The sequence below is a fragment of the Sabethes cyaneus genome, chromosome 2 (assembly GCF_943734655.1).
Source record: "Sabethes cyaneus chromosome 2, idSabCyanKW18_F2, whole genome shotgun sequence".
Taxonomy (NCBI): domain Eukaryota; kingdom Metazoa; phylum Arthropoda; class Insecta; order Diptera; family Culicidae; genus Sabethes; species Sabethes cyaneus.
Window position 1 is genome coordinate 232,275,627 of NC_071354.1, and position 22,413 is coordinate 232,298,039.

Here is a 22,413-nt window from a genome sequence, read left to right on the forward strand (position 1 = left end):
GGCACCAAGCTTTTCCGCAACCATTCTAGTATAAACAAAGAAAACGTCGACGAAGTGTCGATGTTTGTGCTGGCTCATTACTTCCCCTTTGCTCGATAATTTTAAAGTACAGCAGACATGTTGATTGTGAATATAAATTGATTTCCAAAATTAAAACAGGACTGCACGACAGTTCCATGCTGAAAATTTATTGTACAGAATTTTTTATACACTTCGTTGCCATCGCTTTTACAAAATACGCTTCAATTGGTTCGATCCCTTCAAACATTTTCCAAACAAAGACAACTTGACACCAAACAAAGTGATATAGAGGTCATTCAGTTTAAAAAATACAAACAACTCTAGAGGAAATCCGCACCGTCTGCGGCAAAACACAATCGAACCAAATTTATCTAATTACAAACAAATCTACCACTGATAAATCATCACCGGCACCGTCATTCCCCAGCTCTGTTGCTCTCGTCATTCATTTTGTGACTCCGCTGATTGTTTATATGACAGAGTTTTCAAAATATTGGGCAGATTTTTGCTTAATTTTCGTTTAAAAGATCCATATTTTTTCAATTTTCTCCAGGTTCAGACACCCGTTTTGACAGATCAGTTGTTTACGCTAGAATGTTCTTTCTTAAGAGTATGATTTCTCTTTCAAGAATACACGACTTTAAGAGAGTTTTATGGCAGCATTGTTAAGATAAACCAGTCTTGCAGAAGAATGTCATAAATTTTTGTCAAATCTTTTGCTAAGTTTTGAGGAGCGTCGTTTTTAAGCATAAATCAAGTATCCCTTAAAACCGCTTATAAGGCGAATTACACTTATTGATAATACAGTTTTATGAGTGTTTCTTCAAGTCTCCTTCAGTCATACTTCAGAAATAATAATCAAATAAGATAAAATTCTCTTGGGGAAAAACATTACAAAATCTGATACACTTGGCAATGCTCTGATAAAACTACTATAAGAAATGAATAAGACCAATTTGCTTTTGGATTGTTACTTGGGCTAGGAAAACAAATCAACCTAGACAGTGCCGATTTCTGCGCGGGACTGCAGAAAGTTTTTGGTGGTCTTGTTATTGTATGTTATGTTTTATAGAAGAGTCTAAAATTTCTCGAGTTCGATTAGTTTTCGAGTCACGTAAAAATTTCTGTTTGGTTTGTATGAGAGTTCTTATTCCCCTACCACAGGGGTGAGGGGTCTCAAACTATCACAAAAAAAATCCTGCCTACAAAATCCCCCACATGCCAAATTTGGTTCCATTTGCTTGATTAGTTCTAGAGTTATGAGGAAATTTGTATTTCATTTGTATGGGAGCCCCCCCTCTTAAAGGGGGGAGGGGTCATAATTCCCCTCCTAAAGAGAAGAAGAGTCTCAATGCGCCATTAAAAAACTTCTTATCTCCAAAAATACCCATATGCCAAGTTTTAATCTATTTGCCCGATTAGTTCTCGAGTTATGCAGAAATTTGTATTTCATTTGTATGGGAGCCCTCCCTCTTAGTGGGGGGATGGGTCTCTAACCATCATAAGAACCTTCCTCGGACCCAAAAATCCTACAATGCAAATTTTTACGCCTACATGCAAATTTTCACGCCGATCGGTTCAGTAGTTTTCGATTCTATAAGGAACATACCGACAGACAGACAGACAGACAGAAATCCATTTTTATAGGTATAGAAAGCGACCAGTAAGATAACCCGAAAAAAAATACTTACTTACTGAAAGGAATCAGTAAAATAGTCGGTTATACTAGTTAACTTTTCACTTTTCGTAATCCACGCCAACGTTTTGCTAATGTTCGCGTTAATTTTTCATGCCTGCTGTTCCTTCTTTTGCATTTAAAATTCAATATAAGTTTGCGCTTTTCCAGTATGTTATCAAAAATCCTGAGATAAGTATGTGCCCGTATTGAACTGTTGCTACAACTGTCCGGTACAAGAGTTTAATTTAATCCCAGTTATGATGAGACTCTGTAAGAAACTGTGAAAAGGCGTCAAGAAATCGTAAAAAGAGAAATAAAGATAGAAGGAAAACACACGTGTGTGAATGAACGCTTTGGATAACCAAAAAAATTCAAACTCTCAGAAAAGTTAAGGCAAAAATTAACTTTTTAGAGTGTTGCATGGGAGCTAATATTCGCTTAACTTTTCTGAACAATTAACTTTTCAGAGAGTTAACTTTTCCAAGAGTCCACTGTTTTTTTTCTTATTTGATAATTCATTTGTCTGTTAGTGTCAAAAATTTCACTGCAGTGATTTTACTTTATAAACTTTTGAAGCAAGTGATGTCCGAGAAAACTGGAAAATTGATTTGAAGTTTCCGAATTTAAATTAATTTTCATTAAAAAGAACATAAACTGGCGGTGGAAAGACAATTTTTTAATTAAAATCTGACTTTCATGTCTGAAGTACCATTCCACGATGGGTAAGGTACCAAGCACCAGTTAATGGTGTCGCATTTTTATTTTTTTAAATGATCCGTTTCAGGCCGGTTAACCTTTAGTTAGCGGTTAGAAGTTACCTATTTTTTAAAAATTGGTCAATTTTGCATCCGGGCAATTTCGGACTTCCGGACCGGAATCGGACCGGAACCGGAACAGAGCTAAATCGGACCGGAACGAAATCGGACCTAAAAAATTCGTTCCGATTTTTTACCGGACCGGACCGGAACCCGGACTTCAATTTTCGTTCCGATGTCGAACACTACTAAAGACGTAAAATACACACCGAAAAGATGACAAAAAAATGATGGTACGTCAGCGAAAATACGACGAAAAAAGACGAAGGATGACAAAAAATGGCCAAAAATAGTTAAAAACGACGAAAGGTAAAAAACGATAAAGAAACGATTTAAAAACAGCAAAAAAGCTTTAAAAACTTTAAAAAAATGCAAAAAAGCGACAAGAAATGCCAGAAAAGACTACAAATGACGACAAAAAGACTCCATCAAACCAAAAACGACACAACAGATGATAAAAATGACGAGAAATCGCTGCAAAGAGACAAAAGAACGACATAAAGATGCCAGACAGAAAACCAGATGGCTAAAAAGAACGAAAAACGGTAAGCGGTCGTTTAAAAGGCAACTAAAAACGGTCTAAAGACGATAGCATAAGCCGACAGACTACGCGTAGCAAAAAGAAAACGAAAAATAAAAGACAAAACACGAAAAAAAAACAATGTCCAAAGGCGAATGATGAAAGATTAAGATCGAAAGTCGTGACTAACAGGAGAAGTACACGACAATTACGGAGCTAAAAAACGTTCTAATCAACCGCAAATGTGGGTTATACAGTAATACCTCGATATAAAGTAACTTTATTTTTATTTTCGTTACGTCATATCGAAGTTACGTTATATCGGAACAAAATCGAAATTTATTCCTATTCGAACGAAATTGATTGCAAATGAAAGGGAAACCTTGCAAACCGTTAACTTTCAAATTTCATGATGATTGGTCTTGTAGTTTGAAAGATTAATTAAGAAATGCGAAGAAGCGAAGGGTGTTTAAAGGGCTTGTTAATTAAAAATCCGATTTCCAAAGACCATAGTAAAGATATGGGGCAAATGTGAAAAGACTATGCGTGCCTTACTAACGGGTGACAATTAAAATTTTGGAATTTTTTTCTCAAGCTGTCAAAAAAAGACAACGATACATGAAGAAGATCTGATTTACCGAAATTAAAAATACATTGTCCATTGTTGAAAACAAAATTAGTGTACATTTGAAAACGGTTCGCAATCGGCTGTTCGGCGAAGCTTCCGTTTGATGTCTGAACAGGAGCGTTGTACGGCGATCATGTCAACTCTGTGAATGCATCTCTTGATTCTACCAATCAACTGTTTGCAATTCGTGGCTCTCTAGTTATTTTTGTTCACCAAAGAACTCAAAATCCCGAATAAATCTTCGATTGGGCGCCTTGAGACAGATTAGTCGGGTCGTGGTTTTAGGGTACAAATGGGATCAAATGGGTATTCAGCAACGATTGTGTTTTTGGCGCAATGTGATGATGCTTTCTCCGGCCAAAACACGTTTTGTCCTTCTGCATGATGTTTTTGTAGAAACGGGATCAAAATTTTCTTCAAACATCCGCCTGGTGCATCTTCATTGATAGCCAAACCAGAGGGCTTGTTGTTGAAGAAACGAGAAAGAGAACGGTGTCCTTCTACGTCCATAATTTTGGCTGGTCTTCCACTACCTTGCTTGCGAATAGTTGTTAGGCATCTTAGGATATGGTAAACAGTCGAAACCGCAACATATTCGCTTTTTAAATGTTGTACCGTACACTTTTTACCGAGATTTCTGTGGCAGTTCGTAGAAGTGTACAACGCGTTCCCGAAATGCTTCTTGTTTTGACGCCATTTTAACCAAAACTGGGCAAGCATAAACAAAACAAAAAATATTGTAAAAAACTACGAGTTATACAGCCCTAAGGGTTGTACGAAAGGGTGACGTAGGACTGTATCATATAATACTCATTATATTGATAATATGTTTTAATCGATGAAATATAACTTTATGTCTGATCATTAGATCGAAGACTAATGCAAACTGCATTTCTGGCATATGCATATTTGAGTATCTGTGAGTAACACGCTTTCATTTGCGTGACAATCTAGTACGCTCTGCTCCTGTTAAGGATACCCTTGGTTCAGTTACTACACCAGCCACTTGTTCACGAATACGTTTACGGTGGTTACGTAAATATAACGCCTGCAACCATTTAGATATAGCGAATTCTTTAACAAATCACTACTGTATTTCACAAAGGTTGAAATAGCAATGAATGACCAGCCCACAGATCATTGTAATAAATATGTTTATGCGTAGTTTGATGTTTGAACCAACTTTCTTCAAATAGTTTATGGCCGTTGGTTAGAAATAATAATCAAAACCATTTTGCACATTTGAGATAAATTCTGATTATGATTCATTTAATTAGTTTGCGGCCCTTAAAAGGGCCATTGGTTACAAGTAACATCAACCTCTTCAGTGCAGTCAACAATCGGTGTTGCCGCCAAATGCCGGTGGTTTCGCCACCAGTAGCCGTCGATGGTAAATACTGACCGTCCGTCAGTGCGATCGTGCGATAAATGAGCAGACGGCGAACCTAGTATGCTATTTTATAGTCACTGGCACTCCCGTTGCTACTTGAAAGCCAGTGTAGGTGTTGGGGTAAACCAGATCGAATGCTGCTGCTGCTCAAATGATTATCCTACGCTGATTGAGCAAGCATTTCCCATGTTTACCATAGTATAACGCAAAATGGAACGTTACCCATTTAGAAAGTGTAGAAAAATCTTTTCATTCTTCAATTACTATAGTTCTTATAAGAACTGTTTAAGAACTCAACGGCCTGCTGCTGAATTTGCTGCCCGTCAGTCGGTCCGTTTCCATTTGCCTTCAGTGTTGGTTTGCGATAATTGCCATTGAAGTTACCGTCCAAATGCCATCGGGTTTGCCTCGAATTGCCATTAATTGCCGCAAAAGTCCTTGGATTTGCCTCCAACTGTCGGTGTTGCCGCCAAAATGCCATCGTTTTCACCTCCAATTGCTATCGGTGTTGCGTCCGATTGCTGGTGTTGCCGCCAAATGCCGTCGATGATAAATACTGACCGTCCGTCAGTGCGATCGTGCGATAAATGAGCAGGCGGCGAACCAAGTGTACCATTTTATAGTCACTGGCACTGCCGCTGCTGCTTGTAAGCTAGTGTAGGTGTGGGAGAAACCAGATCGGCTGCTGCTGCTTAACTGATTGTCCGACACTGATTGAGCAAGCTATCGAACAATTTCGCGTGTCTGCGATGGGGATAATGCAAAATGTAACGTTAAGCGCATCGTGTGGGATTCACGTTGGCCATTGCCCGCTGATTCTGCTTGTCTTCGGGGTCGGGGTTGCTGTCAATAGCCATCGATGTTGCCAATTGGATTGGAAAAGGGGTGTGGGTTACAAAGTGGTCTCAAAGGTTATCATTTGGATCCAAATCCTTTGGTGTATCTAATTGTCGTCCGTGCCTGTGAAGCTAGGCGATCACAAGGGAAATGTATGGAAAAATTTGACCTTGAAACTTTACACACATTTTAACTATTTAGCGTATAAAAAATTATTATTGATATGTTACTATAAAATTGCTGGACATTTTATCTATCCAACGACATATTAACTGTTATGTTTCGTTCAGTAGTATAGTAGCTATTAGCATTTGAAATATTTCATTCAAACGTTACACTTTTATTTTTCGTTTTTACAAAGTGCTACCCAGTCCCAGTATAGTAAACAAAGACGTAGTCCTACGTCAAAAGAGGAAAGAGAGAGAGATAGCTAACACATACATACTCTCATTTCTCTCTGAGCTTGTGTGTTGTTGAGAATAGGGGCCTCGAAAAAAATCCAAAATTTTAGTTGTCACCCGTTATTACTACTCAGTAAATCCAGGCAAAGGCTCTCGTGGACTTCCGCTACCTTGATTCGAAGGTAACCTCCAGAGGAATGGATCGAGATGCAATGTGCCAAATGACTCCGTTTGTTGTTCGTGGTGGCATTAATCAACTGGGAACTCGGTTCCTTTGAACCAATGAAGCCATTTGAAGTTCAAACGACATTCTGGTCATCTTCTGACATAAAGATGAATGGAATCGTAATGTCCTAGCTCATTCAATCTCTCCGAGTCAACTTTAATCTCAGACATTTTCCGGTGAAAAGTTAAACTGGGTTATATCTAAGGCTTGTTTCCGAAAGGACCGTGGATAGTCAAGGGAATGCATGGTTCTATGAAAAAGAACTATCGGCTGAAGCGCTGCAATTTTTTGACATCGATGAATCATTCCGCCTAAAAATTACCCTGTCGGATTTTGGTTCCGATAGTATGAGAGCTCATAGAAAAATATCAAGCGCGATTCAACGTACATATACTTCATATTTTCGTTGGAGGACACGATTCAGTCGACCGAGATCAATTATACCAGATGACTGATCATTGTCATCATCCCTTGGGAGCTTGTCTAGGATATGGCGAAATAGGAGAGAACACCACAGTATCTAGAAGCATCTCCCCTAAAGCGAGTAGTGCCTCTTTAAGTACATCCTTTTTTGTACTGTATTCTGCATTTATCAACGATGAAGTCTTACCGGAGTAAGTTTATAACAGTGGTACTGGCTCAAGGTGCGTAATGAAGTATCTTGTTCAAGGGCACTAGCATGCACTTCCCGACTTAGGAGCATTTTGCTCAATCATTAACGATACAGTAAAAAGAACGAAGGTGCGGAAGGTAGATAAAACACCTAGACGATATCGCGATAGGACAAAAAACTGGTCGCGGTGATAATGTTCATACAAAAAATGCCATCATTATTCAAGTGGTGTGACGTGAGGTCGTTCTTGAATCCCGTCGAATCTTACAGGGTCCTAAGACAATGGAGTCAATGTTTGTTTAGCAAAACCGAACAATTCCTTCGCAGATGATTTCAATGTTTTAGCCCGTACTACGGGCAGAGGTAATGTGAGACCAAATACATAAAAGGTAAAGGATTCCCAGTGAGCCTCGAAATATACCATGTTGGTCTAACAGCTGTCACTCCAAATCTGTCGAATGAAAACTGTAGTTGAGGTTCATAAACACGGAATATAGAGCATCATGACTTTCGTTTGCTTTAAAGGCAGGCAAATGAGCCTCCGCGTGGACAATGATCATTACTCGCGACGAACCAAGAATAGGCGATGATTTTCTTTATTTTAAGATGTATTGAAGCTAAAAATAAGCTCTCCGCAAACGTCTCTTAGACTCTTGTTAGACCAGTACTCTTTCGTGTACTCGACTTTCGTGTACCCCCCAAGTCCATTCAAAGTGGTCTAATCTTTTATCGTCGCATATTCATGGCGCCTCCTGGACGTGACTTTACCTGATCATGAATCGCGATTTTGGAATGCGGTAAAGTACGTTAAATTATCGCAATTTTCCCACTGCTAATCAAACCCAGACAATAATAAGAGTCTCGCCAAAGATTAGCACTTTACAAGTTTGAAAATATTTCCGAATTCGATAAGATTGTTTATGACAGATTTATTTTTATATTTTTGCAGCGACGAATGATAGCATATGACACATTCTCCGTGGTACACGACTTTTGAATCGTGTTTTGCGTCTCCATCTGATCAGCTTTTTATTTTATGTTGACAGCTCTCTTTCTTTAAAATGTACCTCGACCTTTTAAATTAGCCGTTAAACTGAGTGAAATTTTCACAATTAGTGAGAAAGTTCAAAAAGTGAAAAATTCTGCAATCGCCATTCTAATGTCACACACGTTTTACCTAATTTTTAACGAAATGCATAAGTTTTTATAGAAAATTTAATGAAAAACTATATTTAGGAAAGCTTTTTTCAAAACGTGACTGGTGATTTGATGGTTGTCAGAAGAAAAAAATGGCATAGAGATAGAATAACATGATAAACAACCAAGTAGGATCCCGATGTTGGAAAAACGAATGCCGTATGAAAGTAAAAATAGAAAGACTGCGAATTTCTAACTTTTTTCATCTACTTTACCCTTCATGATGTAATAAAATTACATAACCATATTATGAGTAACTGAAAACATGTTGAAAAGAATTCTAAACATCAGACTTGCCATCGTCAGACGGTAGCGTTCTGTTTCTCAGATTAAGAGGAATTAGCCGTAAAAAATTAAAAAAAAATTAAATTCAGATTCTCATTCTACAGATTGTTTGGCTCATTTCGATAATGGCTCGTCCAGAGGAAGTAGATAAAAAACGTATTTTATTGGCTTGAGGAGCAAACCCGATGAAAGAAGCCATGGCAAGTAAAGTTTTATGTCTCTTAACAATGAAGAAAACAATTGGGTTAATTGGATTTAAATATATTATTTTCAATCCAGGTGAAGCAAACTGAGGGTAAAAACAATCTAATGCGAATTAAATGCACCTAAATTGGCCTAAATTGACATTTAATTTTGCAGGCTGATTGCTTTGGATTGGATTGCTCTTCTTCATTACCTTTCCTACACATTATTTGAGTGGCCATCACTAAAAACTGTTCGTTAGCAAAATAATAAAAAGCGCAAGTCATAATGTTTTGCTATAGTTGTCTACCCATTGTACCATACTTGGACGGTGCACCGGATGTAATATGATATCTGATACGTATTACCGCAGGTCGTGGTAGCTGTCAATTGAATAATTTTCAATTAATACCATTCGTGTTCACCCGCGCTATCTTCCGGTACGGCACGGCACGGCAGGGAGCAGAGCAGCACCCTGGAGTGTGGTTAATAAATTGGATTTTCCCAATTCCTGTTGCTCTTCTCTTCCGATATTGCTTTGACCTAAATATGTAGGCAGAAAAACATTTCATATCATATGGTATGTTACTCACATTGTATGCTCTGAATCGATACAGATGATCCGAGGTGACCAGATACAGCACCGTAAACGGGATGATCGAGAGGGTGGCGAAAAACAAAAACAAGCGCCTAACGATGCGACATTTGATCCTGCTGGGTCCTTTCATCTAGACTAAGCGGGGCACCTCGGTTGCTGTTCGGCAGCTGCTTCGGTACCCCATTTAATAACGATCTAACGGGAAACGGTTCACTAATCACTAGCCTATGGATTATGGAGTAGGAATAACGTGCTTTCAATTCGATTGCTCCCAGATTTTGCACTCAATTCGTTCAGGTTGGTTATGTATTGCTCTATTCACTGTATGCTGTGCTGTGCCGCATGCCTCCGATATACTAAGCAGACGCTCACTCCACTTGGCTCGCACTTCGCTCTTCGCTAGTAATTGGCTTCAATTGGTGTATCGCTAAGTTATATATGTATCACGGCTGCGATGAAAACAGACCGGCAACCGGCGAACGAATTTGAACTTGGCCCGGTTTGCTTCTCTGCGTCCGTCAGGCAGACGTTCGTTCTTCCACTTAAGCCGCAGTGAGAAGGATTGATTATCCGGTTGATTCGGCAGCGTCTAAAACATTGTCGCTTTGATTACAAAATGGTTGGCTCCTGCCGCGAGTCGTCAGTTCACCGACGACGGCCTGCAGTATGATCTATCAGTGCAGTCAGTGCCGTGTAGTGCACCTCCGGATTGCTGTAACGAGATTGAAGAAGGGACACATGCATGCAGGCGATGTAGATTAGTAGTTTATATCAATTGGCCACTCGTTCATTAAGCTAAATCTGACCCGCGTGCCTCGTAACTCATTATTATTTGCTAGAACGAGCAACAGGGTGGAAGTGCTGAGATTTATATTTCAGTATTCAAATTTCCTCGCGCGTACCAGGTTCAACCCTGCACTTATGATGTTGACGAATCTGTCGGTAAATTAGAGAGCTAGAAAGATGATACACGAAGTGTGTGTATTGTTTTTACGTGGGCGAAAAGCAGCGCGAACGTGTAACTTTTCGCGTTGCTGTGTGAGCTCTAAGCCAAACGCACATGCCCAATGCTTATAGGTAGCTAGAACAAGTAGCAGCGCACGGCAAATCGAGCACGGGAATTGCACCGAACTAATCACACTGCATGATTATGCTAATTTAGCATAATTTCCGTCGTCAATTGTTGGGATTTTTAGTTTGTTTTAGCCAGTCGAGTCGTACGGCCGACTCGGACAACGAAACAAAACTAGACTAAAATCACCCTCTTCAAGTCTGAATTGGTTTATCGATGTGCCAGCCTTCCCAATCTGCTGCGCAATAAAAAGATAATTGTCTGGCTGTTTTTGTTTGTCCTGTGTCAAATTTGATTACTTAATTTTTTCGGTTAATTCGGTTATTGATTGATTTCTATGGGTTTGTTGATATTGATACAGCAGACGAACAATTTAAGCGTACACATCAGCTGCTACGTGAAACTACATAAGATTAATTTTTATCAACTGTCAGAAGATTTTCAATCTCTTTCGCCGTAATATGTATGCTGAATCAATGCTTTTGTACTAGCACTACCATAAAAATATTACTTTCGATATTTAAGAGTTGTTTATTTGGTGCTTAGGGTACTCTATTCATATTTATTTTTCAAACCATTGAAATTTCAATACAACACCTAATCGCAAATTTAATTTCTTTCTTCTGCATCAAAAATTAATTCGAAGGTTGCAGAGCGAAGTTTCGAATACCATTCTACTCATTTCTGTTAACTCAAAGATTTATCACCTATAGTTTTGTTCGGATTACATCAGATTTTCGATTTATCTCGGGCTGATTTTATTGCAGCAATTTGCAGGTTGCCAACGCACTCGGGAAATGTGGGAAAAGTCGGGAAATATGTGGGAAATAGTCGGGCATGTATCAAAAGTTACATTAAATCGGGAATTTATGAATTTACGTGGTACGTACAAGCTGTATTCGTTGCCAGAATGTTATTGAGGGATATTTGCAGTCCTGCTATTCTGTGACAAATAAAGAGTGTTCCACATCAAATTGCTCACGGAAAAACCGCCGTAAAAAATTTCACATTGTGTATTTTCTCTTGAAAATTTGGGTAGTTTAGAGCTTGGAGAGGACGTGACACGTGGCTTCTTATTCTTCTTAACTTTGTTTTGGCAATTCCCTTTCAAAATTTACTACGGCAACGAAAAGTGTTTCCGAAAGCGTTTAAATTTCGGCTGTAGTTTATGATAACAAGCAACTTGTCCTACTTGATCACTAATTACACAAAAATTGATTCAACCTGGCCGAATTACGCTTACACTTCAATTTAGTTTGTTTTATGTCAACACGCCACGAGAAACAAATTCTAAAAAACCTAGTAAATGGAAAAAACTTTATGGTTTCGGTGTTTGCTGTGGTTTTCAGCAACACTTTTATGCTTCCCGGGTGAATTTTTGTTTCTTCAGTTGCACGCATGAAACCAGTCAATCAGGAAGCTGTCCAGCAAACAATTTGGTTTGTATATCTCGGTTGCAACTGAGAGATACGAGATCATTATTGCGTAAAGGTTATATTTCACGCCACATAAGAACATATAAGTACCAAAGTGGAGTATTTATAGCATGGCATTTATAGCAATGAGAAGCGTCCAATATAGCTCTAGCTATCCCAAGCCCCTACCTAGCGCCTCCACGTGGCCATACCCGGTAATGCTCTATTGAGTAGCCAAGCTAGGAGGTGCGATACTGTGTGGTTCCCGGCTGCCTGATCTCATAATCGAGGTTTTGGGCAGACGGTGGAGCCACACGATCTGGTTAATAGGTAAGCATAATATAAGTTATTTTAATTATTTTTTTCGTTTTAGCTATTCCATTCGAAGGACTGCTGGTGAGATTGTTCTAGTTTTACCCATATATAGGGGCCGTGCACTAATTACGTAAGGCATTATGGGGGGAGGGGGGGTTCCGCGAAATCTTACAAAATCTTATTTGGGGGGGAGGGGGGCTTAACCATTTCTTACGTAAGATTTTCACACACGAAAAAATTATGAAAAAGTCATATTTTTAATAGCAACTTATGTTATTTGTTACAAAATTTTTTAAATTGATGAGGTAAGTTGTGAAGTGTCGAAATCTTTCATGGTGCAAGGAAATGCATAGCAACCTGCTGAGTATTTTAGCCTTGTCCACTCAAGGAAACAGCAGTTGGCCTACTTGTTCCAGAGTCTCTGATGTCATCGGTTTATGCTATTATTTATAATTTATAATTTATTCGTATAATTCATAGGACAATTTGGGTCTAAATGAATTCTTAAAAGTTACTTAATTGTTAGTATTTACATTGTCAAATGCACGAATTCGTTAGCGGTAAATGCGTGATGGTTCGTCAAAAATAAAAAGGTCAGCAAAGCAGTTGAATTTTCTGATCATGGAAGCGATGGGAGAGTTGGCAGCATATTGCGTTGAATAGAAGTCTTCCTGTAGAATCATTTTGGGTCGTAAGACTCTTGAAGGTGCGTAGAGTCCGATTTGCGATAGGATGTCCGGTGCATCATATTCGCCAGTTAAAAGCTTGCAGCCAAACACCCTTTGCGAAACCTCTCTACGTCGACTTAGCGTGCTTAAACCCAACAGACGACAGCGGTCTTCGTACGGTGTTAAGTTTTGCTGATCCCTCCACGGAAGGTGACGAAGTGCATGTCGAACAAATTTTCGCTGTACGTTTTCCAGTCTGGCGGACCAGACAAACTCGTGCAGGTTCCAAACGATGCTCGCAAATTCCAGCGTTGACCGTACAATAGAGCAATAGAGAGCTTTGAAGCAGATCGGGTCATTGAATTCACCAGTAATCTTAAATATGAACCCAAGACTACGATTGGACTTGTCAACGATGGCAGAAATGTGGGACTTCATGATGAGTTTCTCGTCAAGTAATACTCCAAGGTCCTTCGCCTGTTCTACCCTATTCAATTTTGATCCGGAAATTTCGTAATCGAACTTTATTGCGCTTCTAGTGCGATGGAAACTGATGACGCAACATTTCTCCACACTCAGTAACAATTGATTCCTTACGCACCAGTCACTTAACAAGTCCAGAAGCTTCTGCAACATTCTGCAGTTCTCGATTCTTCTGACTTCAAGATAGATTTTCAGATCATCAGCGAAGAAAAGCCTTCCATCTTCATTGAGTAGTAACGCTGCATCATTTATGTAGATACAGAATAGCAATGGTCCCAAATTGCTACCCTGTGGCACACCATTTGTAAACGCGGCAGGCCGGCAGTTGCCAAGTTGTACGAAGAGTTGCCTATCCGTAAGGTAAGTTTCCAACCATCTGCACAATCTTGTGGTACACCCAAGTTTCTCCAACTTGCTTAAAAGAATAGTATGATTAACGGTATCAAAAGCGGCCTTCAAATCAGTATAAACTGTATCCACTTGCGCTTTGGCGCTCATACTATTAATGCAGAACGATGTGAAATTCACCAAATTCGTTTCTACAGATTGCCCGGGATCATTCCAACATATTTCGTTGCAATTTCCTATCTCAATCCCGCAAGGCAGCCGCAATCCCTTATGATATTACGAGAAATATTTTTGTTTAAAAGTAGCTTACACAATTAATGTATAGCTGTACCAATGGAACAAGTGCTTGATAAGCTACTATACAACAAAAATGTTTCTTAGGATATATTGTTCTTCTGTTCTCAAATATCTTGCCTGCCCAAATATCTTGTGGCCAGAGTGGAGCCAGTATTTTGCTTCAAAGGAAACTGCGGTCATTACAGATCTGTACATTAGACGCAACGCAGTGCCAATTCCAACATAAGACCATGACGCGTGTCATCTAGAAGAGGCAAAGAAGTTCTTTGTATACTACTTGACGAGGACACGTTTTCAGACGATTTAGATTGGATCAATGCGAATTAAGTGAACGCTAGTGAGTTTCTGAGCATACACCAACATTTATAGACAACCTCAATGCTGAAATACGTTCTGTTCGGGACGGGGCCATTAAGGGATTTACAATAGATAATTGATATTATTTGTTTTTTTTTATGAATTTGTTTGAACTTTGGTTTTTATGAACTTGTTTGAACTTTACTGACTGTTTCAATATTCTTTCAATGTCTATCTTTTTAAATAAAACTTGAATTTTGATGTTTCAAAAAATCTTACTAAGAATTTGTACGGGGGGAGGGGGGATTGGCCAAAATCTTACAAAATCTTATATAGGGGGGAGGGGGGGTTCAAAAATGAGGAAAAAGGCCTTACGTAATTATTGCACGGTCCCATACCACATTTCATAAATAAACTAGAATCGGGAAGACGGAGGGACCATCAGAGCACTTGTTTGAAGCGGTGGGCCTAGGGAGAGTGAAACAGTCAACTTTCTAGGGTTAATCTTGGCCCGATTAACAACACATCGTGGATAATGAGCGGGCTCTTCTCCCCACCTGCTGGAGTCATTCTGCATTAAGGCGGTTTATTCAATGATTGACTCAGGTGACTTAGCCCTTGGAAGGAGATTCTCTAAATCCCTGGTACGTGTAAGTGATGTTGCTTATCGACCAATTCCCTTTTGGCCCTTCATACAAGAGTTGGGAAGCATGACCAATCGTTGAATATGTTCAACTCTTTTTGACATGATAGGCTCATTGCTATGAACGGATGTTCTGCTAAGGCAGGTGGTAGTACCATATATTCATATCTTCAAAGTGGAGCATTTATAGCATTTTTTCTCAACTTTCCGATGGTGGTCTCGAAATTGAAATCGATTGGGGCGCTCATGGCGAAAACGGCGATTTTTTGATAAAATCCAACATGGCGGCCAAGTCCAAGATGGCCGCCATTTCTTTTTCACCTCGTTTATAAGCCCTATCTCTCCCTATCTTACAAAACTGTATCGTTTGTAGTTTGTTTCATAGCAAATTTTGGAAATATCACAATAATTATATGAAAATTGTGAACCGCACTGCAAATAATTGGTTGTTTTATTCAGTTAATGCCGTTGCTCACTAAATTTTATGAATGTTTCTTGTAGTATTTTTTCTCAGCTTTCCTATGGTGGTCTTAAAATGAAAATCAGTTGGGGGCTCATGGTGAAAAAGGGCGATTTTTTGATAAAATCCAATATGGCGACCAAATTCAAGATGGCCGCCAAAAATTTTTTTTGTTCTGTTTGAAAGCCTCTTATTTTTGACATAACCGGGCCATTTGTTGTTTCATGGAAAATTTATGAAATATCACATGATATAGATCTCAAGGTTTGCACCAAATTCAGCTTATTTTTGAAACTGTTAGGCCTCTTGGCGAACGAGTGGTCCACTATTTCGTGGTATTAAAAGTGTAATTCTTATTTTTTAACCATTTTCAACCAATTACGCGCAAAAGTTCCAATATTTGAAGACCTCGTGTCAATAGTGGCCCCGTTTCAGCGAGAATTACTCAACTCGGAATCGTTCAGCCAACGGTGATTAAATGTTACTACGAAACTCTGAGCATCGTACGGAAGGAAAAATGCGGTCAGAACTCAGAATGGATGTTCTATTAATGATCAGTGCCACTAGCGTGTCGTGAAAGCGTTTATGCGGAATGCTTCAATCAGGGATGTGGGAAAATAGTTGAAATTGTCCAAGTCCTTCATTCAGAGAGCCAAGGACCACGAGAGACTACATACGTACAAAGTGCAGAAGGCTCCAGATCGTGACGAACGGCAAAATATGGTGGAAAAGTCATGGGCCCGGAAACTGTACACCCAGATGCTGATAAATTAACGGTAAATGAAGAAGGATTGCATCGCAAGTGGTTTACAAATGGATTGCATATACACCGATATGAGCAAAGCATTTGATGCTGTTAGTATTAATAGTATCTTAGAAGCAGTAGAAGACTTGGGCATCCGAGGCTCGCGATATAACTGGTTGAGATCGTATCTTAAAAATAGAACTCAATTTGTAAAACTGCGCGGCAACAAATCCGGTTCGTTTACAGTGCAATCAGGAGTACCACAAGGTAGCCACTTAGGACCTTTATTGTTTGTAATATTAATGAACAAATTGCCTGAAGTTATTTCACACGCAACCGTTTTACCCTATGCCGATGACGTGAAAATCTTTTTTCCCATTAAGAACATGGATGACTGCCTGAAGTTGCAGCTTGATTTAGAGCATTTTGGGAGATTCTGTGAAAGTTGCGGATTAAAAGTTAATACGAACAAGTGTTCAGTGATGACATTCACTAGGAAAGTTAGCCCTGTGATCTTCGACTACGTTCACCGAGATAGTACTATCCCGCGTGTAGAATATGTACGTGACCTAGGGGTAACTTTCGATAGGTCGCTTTCTTTTGTTAGACACATCGACAACGTGATTAACGAGAGCCTGAGACTTTTTGCGCTTGTAAGGAGGTTCGGCCGTGACCTCGATGATCCGTATGCAATACTGGCAATCTACAAGGGTCTCGTAAGAAGCAAACTGGATTTCGCTAGCGTTATTTGGCGCCCGCAGTATGTAACGCATATTCAACGCATCGAGAGAATCCAGAAGAGATTTGTAAGGTTTGCTCTCAGGAATCTTGGATGGAACGGAGAAGAGCTAGCACCTTACCATGACCTCTGTTGTTTGGTGGACATTGGACACGATACACTCGAGGCATAAGACAGCAGATATCGTGTTCTTCACGAACATACTCTCAGGACGAACAGTTAGCCAACCATTGACCATGAGATTAATTTTCAACAATAGCCCAGTTACACTTCGACGACGTAGAATCTTCGATCCGCCGCTTCGTTCTAGGAACTACTCACAGCATGAACCCACTTCTCGTTTCATGAACGCCTTTAACGAGCTTCAGCAAATTATAACCACTGACATGAGCGCAAACACTATTAAACATAGGCTTAGGTTATACTACAGAGGACAACTGCTTTAGTGATTGTATTTTTATTTAATATTTAACTTGTTCCTATATGTAGAATCTGTCCAATAATTGTTTGTAAATTAGTCTTAAGAAAGGATAACGGGCTCATAGCCTATATTCAAATACAAATACAAATACAAATACAAATACAAATACAAATACAAATACAAGTACAAATACAAATACAAGAAGGGATGAGGAAAACTCTGTGCGGGCGGCCAAGGTGCGCAGTGCCACATGTCAGAACGTGGAAAGACACAAACAGAAGAAGATGCAGCGAAAACAAATCTTGCAGAAGAAAAAGCGCTACCTGGAGGAACAGGAATATGCAGAGTTAGAGATGCTGCATCGTTCTCAGGGAAGCACCATTTGTTCGTTGACTTCAAAGCCGCATATGATACCATCGACCGGAAAGAGCTATGGAAAATCAGATTTTGGGTGGCTTTGCAAGTTCATTTAAATCACACAGAGCGCCTCGTCAAGATGATGGTCTTTCATGCCTACTGTTCAACATAGCGCTACAAGTTGTTATGGACCGAGCGGATATCAACACGCGGGCCACGATCTTCAACAAATCTAGTCAATTCGTCTGCTTTGCCGATGACATGGATATTATCGGTAGAACTTCTGTGGCGGTGGCTGAAAAGTACACCACACTACAGCGCGAAACAGAAAAAATTGGGTTAAAGGTAAATACGTCTAAAACAAAGTACATGCTGGCCAGCGGAACCGAGGCCGACCGACACCGTTTGGGCAGTAGTATAATATTAACGGGTGACAACTAAAATTTTTTCTCAAGCTGTCAAAAAAATACAAAGATACATGAAGAAGATCTGATTTACCGAAATTAAAGATACATAATCCATTGTTATAAAAAAATAAAAGTACATTTGAAAACGGTCCGTAATCGGCTGTTCCGCTTGATCTCCGAACAGAAGCGTTGTACGGCCGTCATGTCAACTTTACGAATGCATCTCTTGCTTCTACCAATCAACTGTTCGCAATTCGTGGCTCTCCAGTTATTTTTTTACACCAAGGAACTCAAAATCCCGAAGAAATCTTCGATTGGGTACACTGAGACAGATTTGTCGGGTCGTGGTTTTTGGATACAAATGGGATCGAATGGGTCAGGAACGATTGTATTTTATCGGCGTAATGCGATGATGCTCTATCCGGTCAAAACACGTATTGTCCATCTGCATGATGTTTTTGTAGAAACGGGATCAAAATTTTCTTCAAACATTCGTCTGGCACATCTTAATTGATAACCATTGATAGGTGATATTGATTAAAAGGTCTATAATTGATGAAGGGACGATAGGGAAAGTAATGAGATTTTTTTTGGGATGGAGGGGAAAGAGCGGAAAAGTGAGGGGGAGGGGTTATTGGTAGCTACGCTTAACGAGTAGTCGTTATGACTCCTACCTTTTGTCCAATGCTGGAAGGTGCATGGGTCGAACCAAGCTATAATCCGAGATTATAACCTGATTCCACCCCACAAAAGAGCATGTGGCTCGCTGGTACTCATGTACCTTTGAACCACAAAGGTGCTGGACTTTTCTGCTCTTTCCCCTCCATCCCAAAAAAAATTCTCATTACTTTCCCTATCGTCCCTTCATCAATTATAGACCACTTAATCAATATCACCTATCAAAAAAAAATTCTCATTACTTACCCTACCGTCCCTTAATCAATTGTAGAACCACCGTTTCAAAAAATATTAATATATATACCTGAGCGCATTTCAAGGTCAAGACTAAAAACACGAGGTTGGCCAGTAGTATAACGATCGACGGCGATGAGTTTGAAGTAGTTGACGAATTTGTCTACCTTGGCTCGGGTTTCCGTACAGCAGAAGCATCAGCCAGATATTGTACAGAACCTTATGAGTGGAGTTGCGCGTAAGGTGCGAGCATACGGTAATGGTATTGAAGTTGGATGAAATAAATATGCCAAAAACTTTTACTGATTGGTTATATATTATTGTCTGAAAGCTTGAAAAGAATCGGTCAACTGGGTAAATTTCTGCATCGTTTTTTTTTCGTGCTGCAATTTGGTGTGGGACACCCTTTATTTTGTAGACTGAGATTGCGTCGGCGAGTACCAAGCTGGTTCAGATGTTCACCCTGTGTCAATTACTAGATCAGTTCCGGGAGTATAACTTGCCGACCCGTCATCTGTTTGTAGATTTGAAGGTGGCGTACGATTCAGTCAAACGAAATGACCTGTGGCAGATATTACTAGAACATTGTTTTCCGATAAAACTAGTAAAGCTGATTTGTGCGACGCTGAATGGGTCCAAATCGTGCGTCAGAAAAACGAATGAGACTTCAGCCGCTTTCGTGACGGTGGATGGGCTGATGCAAGGGGATGCACAGTCTGATCTGCTATTCAACATTCTCTCTGAAGATGGAATACGAAGGGTGAACGAAACGAAAGGAATGGGAACATCATTACGAAATATCGCATGCTTCATGGTTTTACGAATGACTCCGATGTCATCGGAATTAACCATAGAGCAGCGAAAGAGGTCTTCTGGCCTGTTAGATGGGAAGCAGCGAGATTGGAACTTATCATTAAGGGGTTATTAACCCATTATGTCCTAGCGTATGATATATCATACCTCGTCTTCAAAACCTGTTTACTGCTGAATTTCAATAGTTAGCATTGTTAATATATCACTACAAGAGAGATAAGACATCAATCTGATGTGCGTGTGGTATAATTTGTCAGTTTTTGTCATTTCAGCTGTATTTTCAACAGTGCAAACTTGCGATAAATGGCGGAAAAAAAGTTGAAAAAATGGCGAATAAAACATTGTCTCCAAAACGCATGAAAAAGTCTACATTTAGTGACGAAACATTACCTGACATGTCAATTGGTATTTCTATATAAAGTCTATCACAAAATTCGAAAAGAAATCTGTAAACAACTTTGTAATTTGGTTGTTTGAAACTGAGCCTATAAAAAAATATTAAACCTGCGATATTTTGGCCTTGAAAGCATTCCAAATGACGATTTTGCGTTTCCCGACACATTCGAGCCATAATATAGATTACAAAGTTTCACTTCATTTGATCCAAATTTAGGTATACCCGGGTCATAATGGGTTAACAGTAAAGAAGCCTAAAGAAGTCGACTGATTCTAGAATTTATCTAGAAAAATCCTTTCAACTGATTAAAGGGAAAAACTGTTTATATGTTACGCTAATTTTCGATTGTATTTTAACATATTTTATCTGTAAAAATAGCTGCTATAGTTAATCTCCTGGAACTCTTCTAAAATAAGGAGTCTTGCGATAAGCACGATATCTAAAGGTTGAATCATCGCAAATCAAAAAATAAAAAAAAAAAAGCCGGGAATATTATCAGAGCCGTAGCGTGACATTGTAGCGCCCTTGGCGAAGACCCGATTTATTATTCCCTTGTTTTATAAATCTGTGTTCCTTCCGAGTTTATTATTTTGACAATATTTTAAACCACCAACCAGATTCTGAACCTGCCACTAAATTCTGGACCACTTTTTTGTAGAGTTTGTCCGAAATTTTGTAACAAATTTTGGTCCAGATTTGGAGTAGATTCTCGATCAGATTTATAACCACATTTTTTATCAGATTTTGGATCAGCTTTAGGATCTGTTATTGAATCACATTCTGGACCTGGATCAAATACTGGACCTGGACTAGAATTTGACATACATTTTTTTAAATAATTTTCGGACCAGTTTTCGGATCATTTTTTGGACCAGATTTAGGTTTTGAACCAAGTTCCGCACCTGGACTGACTAGATTTCATTTGGACTAGATTCCGGACCAAACGTTGAGGCACATTGTTGATCAGATTTTGGACCAGATTTTGGATCAGATTTTGGATCAGATTTTGGATTCAGATTCTAGACCTGGTCTGGACCAAATTCTGGTCCACCATTCTGGATTCTGGACAAGATTTGAGACCACATTCTTATCTGATTTGGGCAAGATTTTGGGTATTTCATACCACATCCTTTATAACATTTTGGACCTCATTTTTGATCAGATTAAGGACTTGCATCAGTTTCTGGACCAGATTTAGGACCACGTTTTTATCAGATTTGGACCAAATTTTGAAATGACCACATTTTTGATCAAATTTTGGATCAGATTTTGAATCAAATTTGGAATATAGTCCATATTTTGGGCCTCATTTTTATTTTTTCAAAATTTTATTTTATGTCTTACTTCATTGGACCTTATGTCTAAATGAAGATTAGAAACTGTGAATGGGAAAAGCCTGTTTGAGTTGAGATTTTTTCCTATTCTCAAATCGGCATAAAACCCATTATCTTTTTAACTAACAACATTCAAGCACAAACATAATCAAACACATCAGGTTACATTATTTCTTATCCTATTCTTGGAAGTATTCATCGAAATCAAAAAGTCAATTTCTTAATACACCTGCATGTTGAAGAAGCAGGCCGCAGCAATTCTCGGGAACGAGCGGTCGAGGCATTACATTCACGTCTATCATACTCAGAAACTCTAGAGCATCAACCTCCCACATCAAAAGTTGGCACCAAAGACGGCCCAGGATACTATTATTTCTTTTATTTAAAGTAGTTTACAACGATCCTCGTAGGGTGGTAAGTTTCGATGGTCCGATGGTCCGATGGTCCGGTGGTCTTGAGGCGTGTCGGATGAATCTCCGTTGCATGGTTTCAATTTTTATTGACCAAATATTTGCGGATGGACTACTTTAACCACGGAAGCCGTCTCAAGAATGAAGCGAACAATATGGGTCAACGAAATCTTTAGCCAAGCGCATGATAAAACCCAGATTACGATTCGCTTTTGAAATAATGTTTGAGCAACGGTTGATGCTCAACTCCAAGGTCCATAACAATTTCGACCTGCTCAAGACAACAATCGTCAATTTCGTCAATTGTACAACAGATTTAAAACCACCAATCAGATTTTGGATTAAGGTTAGAACCAGATGCGGATCCGGCCCGTATTTTGGACCTGAAGTAGATTGCGGACCACATTTTTGTTTCAAATTTTGTTCCAGATTTTGTAACAAACTTTGGAACAGATTTGATCTAGATTCTGGACCAGATTTTGGACTAC

At 39.2% G+C, this 22,413-nt stretch overlaps 2 protein-coding genes across 2 annotated transcripts in view; one reads left to right on the plus strand and one right to left on the minus strand.

Annotated features, from left to right (window-relative positions):
• Nucleotides 1–22,413, plus strand: part of LOC128736778 (uncharacterized) — a 72,811-nt gene that overhangs the window by 20,379 nt on the left and 30,019 nt on the right. The window lies entirely within an intron of this gene.
• LOC128733961 (carbohydrate sulfotransferase 11) overlaps nucleotides 1–22,413 on the minus strand; it is a 62,841-nt gene that overhangs the window by 19,457 nt on the left and 20,971 nt on the right. The window contains exon 2 of the mRNA XM_053827883.1: nucleotides 9,388–10,104. Coding sequence (XP_053683858.1) covers nucleotides 9,388–9,522 — 135 coding nt within the window. The 5' untranslated portion in view covers nucleotides 9,523–10,104. The remainder of the gene's footprint in view (nucleotides 1–9,387; nucleotides 10,105–22,413) is intronic.